Consider the following 15,590-nt stretch of genomic DNA (forward strand, 5'->3'; position numbering starts at 1 on the left):
AACCAGCAATGTGCCCTTGCACCAAGGCAGCTAACAGTACCCTGGGCTGCTGGGCTCCCCACTACAAGGGGATGAGGACCAGTGGTAACCAGTGACTAGATGGGCACAAACTGAACCAGAAGAAATTCCATTTAAACTTGCAAAAAAAGCTTTGTTTATTGTAAGGGTGATTAAACACTGCAACAGGCTGCCCAGAGAGGTTGTGGCATCTCCATCCTTGGAGATATTCAAACCCCAGCTGGACACAGTTCTGGGTACCTTGCTCTAGCTGAACCTGCTTGAGCCAGGGGTTGGACTACATGATCTCCCAAGATCCCTGCTAACCTCAACCATTCCATGATTCTGCTACATGGCTGATACCTCCCAAATTGCATTTGCCAAAGGACCTTCTCCAAAAACTAACCAGGCCTTCCTGAGGGAAGGCCAAAATCTATATTCATCTCAGAAAACATGGGTCACAAAACAGCCTACAGCCAATTTGTTGGCCCAGCTCAGGTGATTTAAACCTAGGTGATTGGGAAGCTTGTTTTTCCAACTTCAGTTGGGGGGTACCATGTGACTGTAAAGCCCTTGGTGTGTCTGCCAATGTTATGTTTTGTGGTGGAGACAAGAGTCTCTCTAAGAAAACACAGAACTCTCATGATTAGCACAACCCGTGTTGCCTGTATATTCAATTTGACTTGATTATGGAACAAATCAAATACGTTTTCTATAGATAATGTTTTCCATCCATTTATGAGATTACAACGCAATACAGAGATACACTATCAAGACTACTTTCCAATTTAAATCTTCACAAAACTCACCAAACAAAACCCAACATGTATTTCACTTTGTTTCACTATCAAGCATAGGAACGATGCAGTGCAGACAGCTACATGGCATTCTGATAACAACCTTATCATCCTTGCCCCAGCCTTCAAGAGAAGTGAGGAAGCATCACAATCTTCTGCTGCAATCAATAAGACTCAAGTATGAGTCAAGCAAATTTTTTTCTTTGTTTTGATGGTATTTTTTGTTACTTTCATTAAATCTGGCATAGCGACAGAGATGAGAGTGCCCATTTCTTTTCCTTATAAATACACAATTCTCTTTCTTCTCCCCTGAACTAAAATGTGTCGAGAATTGCTCTAACTGGGCAAAGTGTTACGTGAGATACGTGCTGGGTGGGAGTCTTCTGAATATTGCAGTATATTTTTTGTTTATCTTGCACTATTACGTATGGAGCTGTAAGACTCACATCCAACATGCTGGCATTGATTTTCTCCTCTGAATCAAATCTGAGGATGGTGCTGCATTCACTGTGGCTGGGAAAGAAGAAATTTCAATGTCTTTCTCCCATGATACACAGGTAGGTGGATTTGTGTATCACTTTACAAGGAGGTGTCATCTGCCCCAGCTTATGTTGTATTTTCTGACTGGGTTTGGTACATGTCAAGTTTTGTTTATCAGTGTCTCAAAGCTGTGTATATTGTGATGTTATATAACCAAATTTGGTACATACTGAAAGAAGCAAGCTGTGGTTATTTGGTTGAGAAATGTGCTGTCAGAGATCAGCAGCTGGCATGGCTGACTACTTACAGTGCAAGACAAGGGACAGGGGCTAAACTCTTGTTTCTGGACCAGTGAAGATACCTACTCAGTGGCAACTCCATCAGCCCCTCAGGAGGGAGAAGTGCTCTATGATCTTTGCAAGCAGGCCCCAGAGGGAGCCTGTGGAAAGGAAGGAGAAAAACAGAGCCGTTCTAGCAAAGGGAGGGAAGACAGAAATATGTGAGACAGAACGAGGAGAAAAAAGTCCCCCAGCAAGTTGTGTTTCCTGAAGAGAGCTGTGGTCTTACGGTATGTACAGTTACTGTGGGCCAAGCCAAGCTAGTTGTTTCTGGCAGCAAACAGTTGTTCAACAAAAGGAGTAGCTCCATACATTACCAGGAGTATTTTGGTACATAAGTACATTCCCAATAGTCCCAAAAACTGATTCTATGTGTTTTTTCCAAGTGAAAACAGAACCCCTCAACAAATGTGCTTCCTTAGATAAGGTATTAGCCAGCAGTATTTACTTTGCAAAGGCCATTGGTAGAGTCTTAATACAGGTGTAAGGATCCTGTGGCATCACTTATAAACTGCAAGCGCTAGCAAGAAGCAGCACAACTATGTGGCATTTCCAACGTGCCTGTGGTTTGCTAACCACAGTGTTGGACACCGGCTGCCAGAGCCACTGGGATGAAGCGGAGCGTGCTACCCACCCCATCAGATGCTCTCAGCACCGCAGCCCTTCTCCTCCCCTTGGCAGTACGCTGGATATGGAAAGCGCACTGACGTGACAGCTGTTGTAAACACCCTGCAGTCATGGTAAAACACAGCCATTTTCAGCTACTCAGAGAAAGACCTTGTGTTTATTATGGTGGTGACTCTACCCTGTGTAAAAGTGAAGTTATGGACACCCGATGGACTCATTCATTGCTAGATCTGTGCCCTTCATTTAAAGCCAGCAACGCTCTTCAGGTTGGAATTTTCCAAATATACCTCTGACAACCCAGTTCTAAAAGCCCATGGGAAGAGACGTGACTACTTTGCTAATTGATGCTGATACACCAGGGAGAATCTGCACTGTCTACAGCAAGAGTTTTCCCTTGAAGTGGACTAGGTCAGTTGGATGGCAATTGCACCAAGTCAAACAGTAATTCCCTCAACGAGACCCTCTTTCCCTAAATTATTACACATCCACAACAGTTATGACTACAGTGGCAAAACTAGGTACTCAGATGTTTGGGGGGACCAGCACTGAAACAGCATGTGTGAATTTGACTTCAGCTGCCTGTGTATGTGTCTTGCTTAGTTTCAAGCCACTTGGAACTAGCTGATAATCTAGTTTGGCCTCTTGCATAATCCAAGACACACTTCCCTCTGGTAGGAGGACTGAACATATTGTGCTCAAGAACTTGTATTGTTAATAACAGTACAGCTAGTACTTGGCTAATACATACATTTCAGAAAGGCATCGAGTCTTCTTCTGATGGCCTCAAGGAGATGCAGAATTTACCACTTGTTACATTATATCCTCAGTTGCATAAACCGTCTTAAGTTCTCCATAAGGACACTGTTTCATTCTATACACAGGACAAAATCACTTAGCTAGCAGCCATTCAGTATTTTATTTTTGCCCTTTTTATTCGATGCATAGCCTTAAAAAACTTGTTTACTGCACATGATTCCAGCTCTGTTCTGAAGGCAGAATGATTAATTTCTTTACAGGCTTTTCTATAGTGCTCATCAGATGCTTCTAACTTGTTATGTGCAATTTCCTTGCTTTTGGAAAAACATACAAAGGAATGACATTATGTGGCATCCTATAACTACTGCCATGATTCATATCAGCAGGGGTAGACCAGACCTTAGCTAACAGGTGTAAACCACAGGCTGCCAGCATGGCCAAGCTAAAGGAGATGAGGCACACACTTAAGCAAGTGATTTTCACTGATATTTGCTGGCACCAAGTTGGAAAGATTCAGAATTTTAAGGAGAATGCAGACTATGAAGAGGAAGGACTCGTCCACCTTCCTTTGTCTCTCTCCTAAGACCGACCCTTCTAACTCACCCTTTCCAACATGCCGACCCATCAACCCAGATGTCTTGGCCTGGTTTCTCAACTCAGTCGCATTCTTCTTATCTATCTGGTATTACCCAGTGTTACCTATCTTATTGTATCTTATTTTCTTCCTATCCTTATTTGTCTCACTTTGTTATTGAGTTTATCTTTCCTCTTTCATACTTGCTTATGGACTGAGTTTCTCCCTCCAAATTCCCCATCTCCCTGTCTTTTTCATCTCTCCTAAATTTCACTCCCATCCCTTGGTGGGAGATGATGGAGCTCACTGGGGTTTGAGGGGAACGAGCATTCACAGACTCCTTAGAGGTTTCAGAAATATGTATCTATTAAGTACACATAAAATGTTTTTTAAAGGTTATCATTTGGATAATCTAGCAATTATTTTCTTTGAGATGGTAAAAAGCACATTAATGATGTTACAAAGACCACCCATTCTTGACCAAACCCGGAGACACGAAAGCACAGTAAAGAAGACATCACAAAAGCTTTTAAGGTCTCTTCTTTAGCCTCATTTTCAGAAACAGTTAAGTCATATTGGGTGACACTTTCTGAAGTAAACTGGGCCAGCACAGATATGCATCTCAAAAATTTTTATTCCAAATGGCTATAGTTTCAGAAAATTGCAAGCAACTGAAAGAGGAAGACACAGTACGTGGTTCTGCCCATAAAACAAGACAAAAATGAAAACTCTTAGTATAGTGTTGGTATCTAACTTGATGGCTGCTCTAATATCAGTGACTTATCTGAAATTCTGATGCTAGCTGAGCAAAGAACACCATTCTATCTTGCCATGTTTTTACTGACTGATTTTGTAAAGGCTGGATCACGGTAATGAAGTAATATTGCCCCATATAAGCCTGACATACGCATAGCTGTTTTGCAACCTTCTCTTGACATATGCACCGGCTATTCACTTGCTGGTTTTGCACTAACCATTCATTATTACCAAATATCTCTTCCCTTGCCTGTAGGTTCTACTATTTTATCTCAATCATAACTTCACTTTACATTTGCCCTCTTTTGCACTGATAACCCTTCTGTTTTGGAGTGGCCTGCAAACCTCATCAGGACCAAATTTATGTCAGGAAATACAAATCTGCTAGCAAAGACAGAACATGGTCACATGGATATAGAATTCCTGTAAGAATTACATTAGTCAAAAAAGACCTCTAAAATCCCAGAGAGACCTAGTAAGGGCTACAGTTGCCAAGACACACCCTTAATGAACTGTGATTAACTGTTCTGATTTCATAAGAGAAGTGGGTTTTGGTCTTCCACAAAGCTCCCTGTATTGTTACTTTTATTAAGCTCTAGGCCCTGCGTCAGTAAATAAGTTTGTTTGGGGCATGGTGCAACAGAAAAAAAAAAACTTGCTGGATAGGAGCGTTACCAAAAAAAACCCACAAATGTGGAGTCACAGCCTGTACACAAGGTTGGAGGCTAAGCCACAGCTTAAGACAGCAACAGATGAATTTTATAATAAACTAATTTGAGTAGACACAAGGCTGTAACCCAAGGTTTACAAAACGTGTATGTATCTACATTGTATATCTATATTCTATTGTTATTTAGTTTAGATATTTCAAGTATCAGTCGTACCGCTTATTTAAAATGCATAACAGTTAGTAGGAAAAGCAGCAGAGCAGTGAACTGACTTGAAAAACCATCAGCCTTTGTCAATTAAAATATTTACTTCTGACACAAGTCCTAATTAGCTACAAACATTCAATCCAATCTTAAAATAGAGGTTCAAGCTACCCAATTTATTCTTGGAACAGTCACTTGCTCTCAGGATTAGGAAGACAACAGCATCCAGAGCAAGCATGAACCCTCTCCCCTCTTGTTACAGTTAATCAGGAACATAAATACTATAATGGAGCTGAGCCCCTGCAAACTCACCAGGCTGTGCATAATTTCCACTCCAGCTGGATTCACTGTGAGCGCTTCATCATACAATTGCCTAGCCTCCTCCAAATTGCCTTTCATCTCTGCAAGCCTCCCACGCATGTACAGTACAGCATGAGATGTGGGGAAAAGACTCGCTGCCTCCTGGATACAAAAGCCTGCTTCTTTCAGATGCTGCTGTTCCATGAAGAGCTCAGCTAAAAAAACAAAAAAGACCTTTCCATTAGTTGAAGTAAGTCAGAGACCTTTCTTCACATTCATTACATATCATCACCCTTAAGCATATTAAAACATGAAGCCATGATCATGCACAGTGCTTTACTACTATGGTTAGTGGATTGACAGAATGGATTTTTTTTAATGCTAAGGGCTCTATACAGATGTTCATAGACATCTTTAGGTGTTGTCCTGACAGAGGATGGCCTTAAGGATTCCTCAATCAGGAATGTAAACAGTGCTGAACTGAGCCCTAAGGAAGCAGGGCTGGTAGCCACTTGGAGCCATCTTTTGTATTTCCAAATAACCTGAGGGAAAAAAAGAACAGAATAAGCAATCACTGTCTAACTGAGAACTTTAAACATGTCAGAATAATAGGATACATCTGACTGAGTTAGACACTAGAAAACTTTTTTAAAAGAGTATGTCCACATTTTAAAAGATTATTTAAGATGCTTATTTGTCTAGTTTATGAGATAGCTGGCTCTTAAGTGTTCAGAGACTATTAAAATCAAAAGGCTTGTATCATAGAGACTTACATTGTTTATTCACACATTTACTTCCTCATACATACTCTAAAGAAAACCAAAAGAGAGCTCTTGGAAAAGACCGCTCAGTCATTTACTTTCTCCAACTATCAGCAACTATGTTAGTAGTTTTCTTAGGAAAAATAATATAACAGGCATACTAATGTGCTTTACTGGCAATCTGTTAATCAAATAATTTCTCATGTAAAATTTAACATTTCATAACAGATCTCATGGCTAAACTTTAACATTTCTGAGGATTTATTATGCATTTAATCCTTGCAAAAGGCTTCAAAAGTAATACTCAATTTTCACTGCCACATAACTGAAAAAGGAAACTGTATTTTTAGATACACATATATGTATGCATGCACATACATATATATATAATACTCTCTCTTCATACGGCAGCCATTGCTCTTTGGTCCATAAGCTGTTTGTGTTCTGCATGCTATTGCTGCAAAAGCTCCAAGTCTCTTGTTTTGTTTCAACTGACGTGGAAATGCAGTAAGTATTGACAGCTCGAGAGTCCAATTTGAAATAACTAATTTAGGCTCCAGATTTAGAGAAATAATTCTGAAATTAGACATGACCTCAAATGCCCTGACTTTTAAAGGCAATGAGTATTCTCAGGAAGTCTCTGTGAGGGGGGAAATTAGCCTGAAAATTCCTCTTAAATAGGTTTGAAACTGCCAGTTTCAAAACACTGGAAGACCCAGATGACTGTGGGGACTTGGCATGCTGACATGGAGCTTGCTGGGTAGAGGTGAGCAGGAGAGCATCTCAAATGCAGTCCTCCCTCACCATGGAAAGGTTCCTCCTTGGCCTATCTGGCATGACACTGAGACCACAAACAGCACTTCTATTGGCACAGGGCAAATGATCATGCAGTGAAATGAGAACGTCGTCAAATATCATTCCTCTTCTGAAGGGGTCCTTCTGGAAGAAGGGTGAGACACTGTCAAGAAGTATTCAAATATTTCTTAGACATTCCCAGGTTGTGCTACAGATAAATGTCATTCTCCAAGGCTGTCAACATGAGCAAAACATTAGTTCCTTGGTAAGAGCTCCACTCTTTAAGAGTGACTCATCTACATTTCTCTCTGGTTAATCATTATAAGATCTCAGCATGCATCCCTTCCCTTGGCTCCAAGAGGCTGCAGCTATCTATAACAGAAAGCAAAGCCATGTACCTTGTCAAGCTGAATATGTGCGCAGCCTTATTCAAAAGTTTGTAGGACAGTATTTTACTTGCACTTCCCAAGAAACAGAGCATTTTCCTGCCTGGTGCTGCAGAGCAGCCAACGCCTTGTGTGTGGCAATAATGAGGACGGGGATGCGCAAGGTGACGACTCACAGCCTGAAGATAAACACTTCATTTGCAAAGTTAGCACAAACCTAGCAGCACAAAAGAAGGGGTAAAATCCTGGCGCTATTTGAAGTCAGCAGAAGTTCTGGATATTGCCATATTAAAAGCTCTATTAGCAACTAGCAGCATAACGTGACTTGTTTCATTTCAGAGAAGAATTGGGAGCAAAGGGGTTTAGATGTGAAATCACGCACAGCCGGTGTTTCAATGCATACAAAATGGAGAGTACTTATTTTTTCTTTCAGCGGTGCCTGTAAATCTTCTTCAGTAATAACAATTATTTAGAGGAAGTGCAGCAACACAGAATCTAAATAAGATCTACAAATTGTATTTTATGGTATGGCAATGTAGCATATTAAAGTTCAGTCCATTTCTTTGCAGTTCAGCATGATTTAATGGTGTGGGAGGCCTAATTTGCATAAAAAAAGAATGAGAGAGGTGCCTTTGGGTTATGAAAGGAGTGCACTCAGCTAAAAATAGACATTAAGGGAAATCTTTAAGGCCTGCATTGGAAAGTGTTTTCTGTGAACTCATTTGTCACTTCTATTATGTACTCATTTTATTTTCAGATTAACAAGATACAAAACATGGAATAAAAAACACAGCTAGAGGCAGAAGTCAACCCCAAAAAACAAGGGCTCATTAAATTTATCATGGTAATACTCCTGCCTCCTCAACAGTACTGAAAAAGCTGAAACACCTGTCTTTCTGGATTATTCAGCATATCTCCTTGTACCACCTAATTATGCCGTAAACAGACACATTAACCACATTAACAGCCCTTGCGAGGAAGTTATGTTATAGATACATGGCACCTGATTCCACTCCACTGCAGAGGGTATCTCCTCAGGTTGACATAGGTAGAGAAGATCTGTAATCCTCATCCAGTACAAGCTTCGGTGTGCCAGGGAAACCATTTATGAACCTCCAACTATGGGACTACATTGTTCTTCATACTGACATTCTTCACAGCTTTGAATCCAAAGGCCATGTTTGCAAGCTTCCTTGCTCTCTCAATTAAAATCATCTTTATAAAAACCTAAACAAATATACATTCTGTTTTGAACTAAGTACCACCAAAGGCTGTCTGAATGCTACTGAGCAAAGAGAGATGGTCATCCTGGAAGCACCACCTCTATTAGCCTCTCTGGAGGATGCTAGAACCTCTGAGTGTGAAAGATTATTAGGAAATATTTCAGCATTTTTACCTATAGGTATGGGCTAAGACTTTGCACTGCAGAGATGGGCAAAGAGCGGATGAATTGTGTACTGTCTACTTTCATTCCCTACTTCAAGCTTGAGCCTGCACCCAGTGAGAACATGAGCAGCTATCCAGCTGACTCCAAGGTCCAGCCTAGCACACTACCTTTCTTTCTCATATCCACCTTACACTTCCCACCGGTGCTCTCTGGAAGCAGCTTTTTCTGCTGTTCTTCCAAACAACTGTCCTCTTCTCATGGCTATGGCCTCCTTTGTCTTGACTTGCAACTAGATGTCCACTGATACACCAGTCTTAATGCTGGGTCCAGTCCCTGAGCACAGCACTCATCTCCATTCAGATTATCATTAACTCCTAAGATGAGCTCCTAGTTCTTCCAGCTGTTTCTGCTAGCATTTAAGCTCATCTACAGTGAAGATCCTCAATTAAGTGAGAATTCCCAGAAGCATATCATCAGCAAGTGCTCTCCAAAGACCAGTAACCAATGTACAGACTGAGAGTACTGCCCAGAACACTGACAAAGCTGGCTCTCCTACTGTCAGGCTCTTTTTTTTTTGTCTCCAAGATGAATTATTTGACAGAGCTGTGTTATGGAGTCCATCAGAGGCACAACAACAGTGTAAAGTAGGAATGTGTGCATCACAGTGCTAATCTGAGGAACAGAGCTGCCTCCCATCACCTTGAACGCCGACTCTATTCCCCATTTCCTAAGTGTTTCAAAGCAGTGTCAAGAGTGATTGTGCTTGTCACCACAGAAGCAGCAACAACTGTAATTCTAACCAAAAAGTTGAATTTATTTGAAATGTATTTCTGCAATGTGAACAATCCAAGAGGTAAAATTTCATTCCTTGCGAGTCACATCTGGTGTTACCCAAGATGCAGCACTTAACTCCCACGAGCAGACTGCTCCATATCACTCGGTTGTGCATGCCCGCTGGACCTAAAGCACTTGTCTACTCTCATCCACCCTGAAAATGCTACTGCACAGTGACATGGCCAGTGCAACGTGGCCAGGTGACCAAGCGGGGAGCAGCCCTTCACGCTTTAAGAAGGTGAGAGTACCCATGAGGATGTGAAGGGAGGTAATTTCTGTTCCACATCATCTGCCTTCAGGAGCTATTAATGCTTGTTACTGCAGCAGCCCGTAGCCAGTTGGAAAGACCCATTCCTGTGAGACAGCTCTGCCTTCAGCAGTGACTATGGAGCTATTACCTTGATAAAGGGTTCCCCCGCTGCCTTTCCTTTCTGGCAGGTGACGCTTAGTCATTGTTCTGTATTATGACACACCACCCTGCACACAGTAGCTTGACAATTTGCAAGCAGATTATATGGAAGATTCCTCAAGCCGTATCCTGGCTGCAATAATTTCTTCTGAAGCAAACTTTTGATACAGAAATTCAGGAGAGCAGAAACTGACTTGTCTCCAGCCACCTGAGCTCTGCTGCTTGCTCTTTTAAATGAAAAAACAGGTTTAGATCCTCAAAGGCTGCCTTTGCATGGAAATGGGTAGTTAACTTAAATCCAGGGATCCACTTCAAACTTCCAGGCTTTGCCTCTCACAGGGGTCGAAATGGCCACTAAGCGTTAGAATGAAAATTTATGGAAGCAACACCGAACTACCACAGGCTACCTTCTACACTAAATGGCACGGTCAAAACATTACTTGAAATACTACAAGATAGCCGGGTTCCTAAAGTGGGGCCCTGCTCAACGCTCAGGAAACAGCTCTTTTCCAGCTGGGAGAAGTAAGCCACCATCTTGCAGGCAATAAGGCCACCATTGATAAAGGTGACATAAAAATGCTTCTGTTGGAAGGGCACCTTTTGGGTTTTCTTGTACCCCCTCTCAAAACACGTGTTACTGCCTATAATCAAAGAAAGGACTTCTAAGTCGTCATAAGTCTAAATTCCTATTTTCTCTCTCTGGTATGAATAAATGTCCTGCTTCTTTCTTGATGACTGTGTACACTTTATCACTTGCCCAAAAGTTACCGAGCAGCTGAGGAAATACCAGTATTTGGGACCCTCTGTAATGCCCTGGGTACCACTGGTAGCACAACTAGTTTCTCTCCATCTCTTGGTGAAGCATCAACAGACTGCTGAACAAAGAGCATTGCCAGTTGCTGCCTGTATCCTTCTCGAGCCGGTGTTCTCACACACATGCACGTTTGCATGTCCCAGATTTCGAGAAATGGTATGTGCTCTTTGAAGATTACCCATGCCAACGGATTATCAGTCCACAAAGTTCCACATCCTGCTCCAGCAGTGAGAAATATCCAGAAGCTTCAGGAATGGGGGAAGCAATCCAAAATGCCCAGTACCGATACAAGGCCAAAACTCCTTTTGACTTTTTAAATTCACTGTTCACAGAAAATAAAATAAACCAGGCTAGAGAATGTAGATGAAAACCCTAGTATGCCCCTGAGGACATTCAGGTGAAGAGAAACAGGGAATTTGGTGATCCTTAGCCTGCACCAGAAGTCTAGTACAGAGCTTGCTAAATCAGGAGGCTTAGCAGAACCACTGCTGGCTTCTTCACTTCACTAGCAACATTTCAAAGGGGACCAAACCAGCTCACTCTACCATTTCTATCTCCCGTGTGAAGTGTCCCGAATCCCTGCTAGTCAGTAAACACTGCAGGGCAGCCATCTTTGCAGCACACCTTTGTTCTCCTCAGTAACAGCTGTGCGATGGAGGGCACCCTCCTGCTCCCCCTCGCCAGGCTCCAGCTTTTCATACTGCTTTGTGTCACTGTAAAGAGCCACAGAAATCAGCAGCACTTGTGGAGCTCAAGAACTCAAGCAACGAATGGGGAAGTTCTAAATCTGAAATTCTAAAGTTTGAAAGCAGCTAAAAAAAAAAAAAAAATTAAATTTAAAAAAATAGAATTACTTCAACAACCAGTGCTGCATCACAGGACAGTATCTGGCACAAGCTATTCTGGTAATGGCAGTAAAGATGTCTCCCAAAGCTGATAAACACCTTTAATATCAGAGCTAATAACTTGAGGGGGTTTAGGATGGCAAAAAGATGCGGGAAGGAGGAGCGTTTAAACACCCGTGCACAAGCTGTGCAGACAGGAGGGGCAGAGGGGGCCTGGCGGTGCCCATCCTGTCACCCCTGGTGCGGCTGCATGGCCGCAGACCAGCCGGCCTTGGACATCCCAGCCGCTGGCCCTGACGACACGTTCTCGTGGAACAAAGCCCATCTCCCCTAACACAGTTGTTGTTTTTTTTTCCCAGGAACTGGCCCATATGGAATAAAATAAATAAATCACAAGTATTTTGTGAAGGGATGGAAAAAAAAAAAGTTCCTGCTGTACATAACTCGGGGGAGCAGATGTTTTTCCATTAGCTCACTGCTCGCTGCTACACTGGCTCTCTTTACATTTCTCGTGCATGGCATGTTCTTTAGCATTTTTTCCTAGCGTCAACTAGCATGCTACTGAGCCAGCAGGTAGCCCACTCCAGCCCCACTGTAACTACAAGGAATAGTTATTCTAGTAGTTTTTCTTTAAACGCTCCTAGCCTTAGATCTACCTGGTGAGGTCTGCAGGCTGTGCTTAGCAGGCATTTAGCCAATCTCAGATCAAATTACCAGACCTACTTTGCTGTGAGTGGCCATATTTGGTAAAGTATTGGGTTCGTCAAGAAGCTAAATTGTCAGATATGAAGTACTAGTAAAGACAAACGAAGTGGACATTGTAGTTAAAAGTAAAGCTTATAATATAGCAACAGGAGCTGGAATATTAGAACTCTTATTAAAACTGGCTTGCAGCATTCTAAATAGTGCATACAGTTATTACTGCCTGGAAATATAATCACACATACTTCAGATAAGAAATCACTCCAGTTACTCAAAGAGCTTTAAACTATTAAAACTATTTGTTTCCACTACCGGCACGCTTTGCTCTCTGGGTCACAAGTGATCTTACAAAAATGTCAAATGAAGGTAAATTTTTGTCATGAATTTGAACCATTTCAAGTCTATTTACCTTAGTCAAACAGTTTGACTGTATTTTCTAAACAGAACAGAGGAGTACTGGCATGATTTTAAAAAGGAAATAAGAGGTAGAAATAGTTCCTAGGTCAGACATTTCTCTTAGTAACACAAGCAATTTTATCACCAAGGGATTCCCCTTGCAGCTCTTCCTGCAACAAGAGGTGGAAGGAGTTAACAAGCTTTGGCAATGCTGCCAAAGTTCCTTCCCTTCTCTCAAAGTTGAATTCAAGCTCTCAGTGACAAAAAGTAGAACAAAGAGGAAAAAACGGCATATGGATCGCAAAAAGAACACCTGTCCCGGAGCTGCAGCACAGCAGCATGCACACTGCAGCACCCTCCCTTAGTACTCCTTCAAATGACCAGCTAGGGCCAAGAATAATATTTGTTTAGGCTTCTTAATGGTAAAGCCTAACTAGACAACTCTCTCCTTTTAAGAAGCCATTACATTTCAAGAGGACTGGGAGGTTATTGTTAAAAGGGACCAGACAAGCTGTGTTAATCACAGTCTTTGCTGCAGAACACTTGAGAACAGAGTAATGCTTGTTAGCATTCCTGTAAGCGCGCCTGCTGCAGGGAGTGAACAAGCTCTCTAGTCTTTGGGGACAGCAGACCTTGTACTCTTCCCAAGCTAACCGTGACTATCTGCAGGGAAAACAGGAAGATATGGAAGCCCACTGAAGAAATGTGCTAAGTACCCTGCTGCAGATGACTGTACTCCCAGCTGGTCCTACAAGAGATGGCTGGACATAAGATTAACAGTGAGAATTCACAGTTTTATTGAGATGTGTGAAAGAGAAGACAACTCCTAGAGACCACAGATCCATCAAGTAGCTCTTTGGTTGCTAACAGTAAGCTACAAAAAATTGCTTGCAAAGCTCAGTACGCACTGGTGCAAGGAAAGCCAAGGTGCAGCAGCCATTATATAGTGCAGCACATATGGATTTAGCAGGTGCACTTCCAAAGCTGCTGCTATTTTATCTTACCTACATAATGGTGCAGAAAAGTTACAGATAAAAACTAAGTCTATGCCCTCTTATGCATGAGATAAGCTCTTTTGTCCAGTAAGAAAGATACTTAACTATTTGCACAGGGTTTACAGCCTCACGCCCTTCAGCCACTGTTAAAAGAATGCAAATGTTCTCAGGCAATAATTGTGAGTGCAACAAGGGCTCTCCAGTTCCAAGGGACTGAGGATGCTTCTGCAGAAGGCAAGAACTCCTGTTGCAGCTGCAGCTGGAGGGGGACACAGTAAAAACTCCCCCCCAAAAGCACCATCTGACAGCTACCACCCACTGACCACCCCCTTGTAAGCATCTGTGCTGGCTTTGTGGCCTGGCCTGGCCACAGGTGGGCTGTGAGGACGGCCCCACATAGCTGCGGGACAGCTGGGTTTGGGTGCCTCTTTCCAATCCAAGTGCGGAAAGCTCCAACTGGATCAGTCAGTTGGTACCATTAGGTTTTATGCCTGGGGATATGAAGTGGCACGGAAACTGTAATGGCTCTAATGGATTCCAGACGATTGCAGCCTGGCGCCCTAAATCCATACCCATACACAGAGACATGGCCAGCTGCATCCTGTTAGTGTCTGAAAAGGACAGATGCTTTGTTATAAATGTACTGTAGTATGAGGTTAGGAAATGGTAATAATTTTATCTAAATATTTATGATTCATGCTAAAAAGGTTAAAGTGTTAATGACAACAAAAACAACAATACACAACTCACTTCCCAAAGGCAGATTAACATTTTTGCCCTTTAGAGATAGGACACTGAGGTATGAAAAAGTTAGGCAACTTGCCTAGAGTCACCAGATGAGTCACTGACTGAAAAAGGACAAGTCCAAGCTAAGCTAAACCTGATAGAAATCTACAGCACACTGGTGTGGTTCTGTCATGAATATGAAGGGACTCCAGATGCAGGGATCAGAATATTACAGTAATTGCCTGTTGCCTTCCACAGCTGTTAATTTTGGGCTGAGCTGTAACGCAAAATCACATGACTACCTCAACTGTTTGTAACCATGCATTTCTGTTTAATCTGTTGTTTATGAAACATCTCTGTTTTGGAAGTTATTAACTTGTTATGAGTGTGCCTGTTCCTTCTTTCCCCTCCTGTTCCAGATGGGAATGATTCAAATATGGGGGGGTCAGTGATATCCTTTTGGACTATTGCACTTACTAAGCCCAGTGTAAGGTCTGACTCCCTTTCAAAGAAGTCCTCTAGTTATCCAGGCACTGTGCCCTTCTCCACAAAGATTACCCCAAAACACCTGCACCTCTCCTCATCCCTCGGGATACCAGAATGCAGCGACTTCCCCACTACAGGGAGAAGAGAAAGGGCACTACCTCACCAAGAGCTCATTAAGGTGCATCCATAACAATAACTGGCTTCCATAATGAAATCACAAAGCAGTCACTGTAGGTATTTCCAGAATATCAATCCTGATACAAGTCTAGTTAAATGTAGGCATGAAACAAAACGAAGATTTAAAAAAATGACAGGACAGAAAAGTTATAGCTTATAAAAATAAATTCTATGTAAAAGAATTAATTAACACCCTTGAGAAAGGCAGTTGATTTATGCTGAAAAATAATCGTAGCAATTCACAGGTAGGTCACAGCAAGCACTAGGCCTTTATTGCTTTTGTCTTTTCACACAGCACCAAAAATGTTAAGTGCCTAGAGCTATCTGCAGGATGATGGACAACAGACACTTGACTATTCATTACAATAAACTCTGGGGTT

The 15,590-nt window shown here is 42.1% G+C and overlaps 1 protein-coding gene across 4 annotated transcripts in view; it reads right to left on the reverse strand.

Moving 5' to 3' along the window:
• The window catches only part of TTC7A (tetratricopeptide repeat domain 7A), a gene marked incomplete at both ends in the record, with an annotated part of 170,378 nt that overhangs the window by 28,605 nt on the left and 126,183 nt on the right, over positions 1-15,590 (reverse strand). For all 4 annotated transcript variants that reach the window (XM_080340821.1, XM_080340822.1, XM_080340820.1 and 1 more), the window contains one exon: positions 5,510-5,712. In XM_080340821.1, coding sequence (XP_080196947.1) covers positions 5,510-5,712 — 203 coding nt within the window. The remainder of the gene's footprint in view (positions 1-5,509; positions 5,713-15,590) is intronic.

The sequence above is a fragment of the Nesoenas mayeri genome (assembly GCF_963082525.1).
Source record: "Nesoenas mayeri genome assembly, chromosome: 3".
Classification (NCBI taxonomy): domain Eukaryota; kingdom Metazoa; phylum Chordata; class Aves; order Columbiformes; family Columbidae; genus Nesoenas; species Nesoenas mayeri.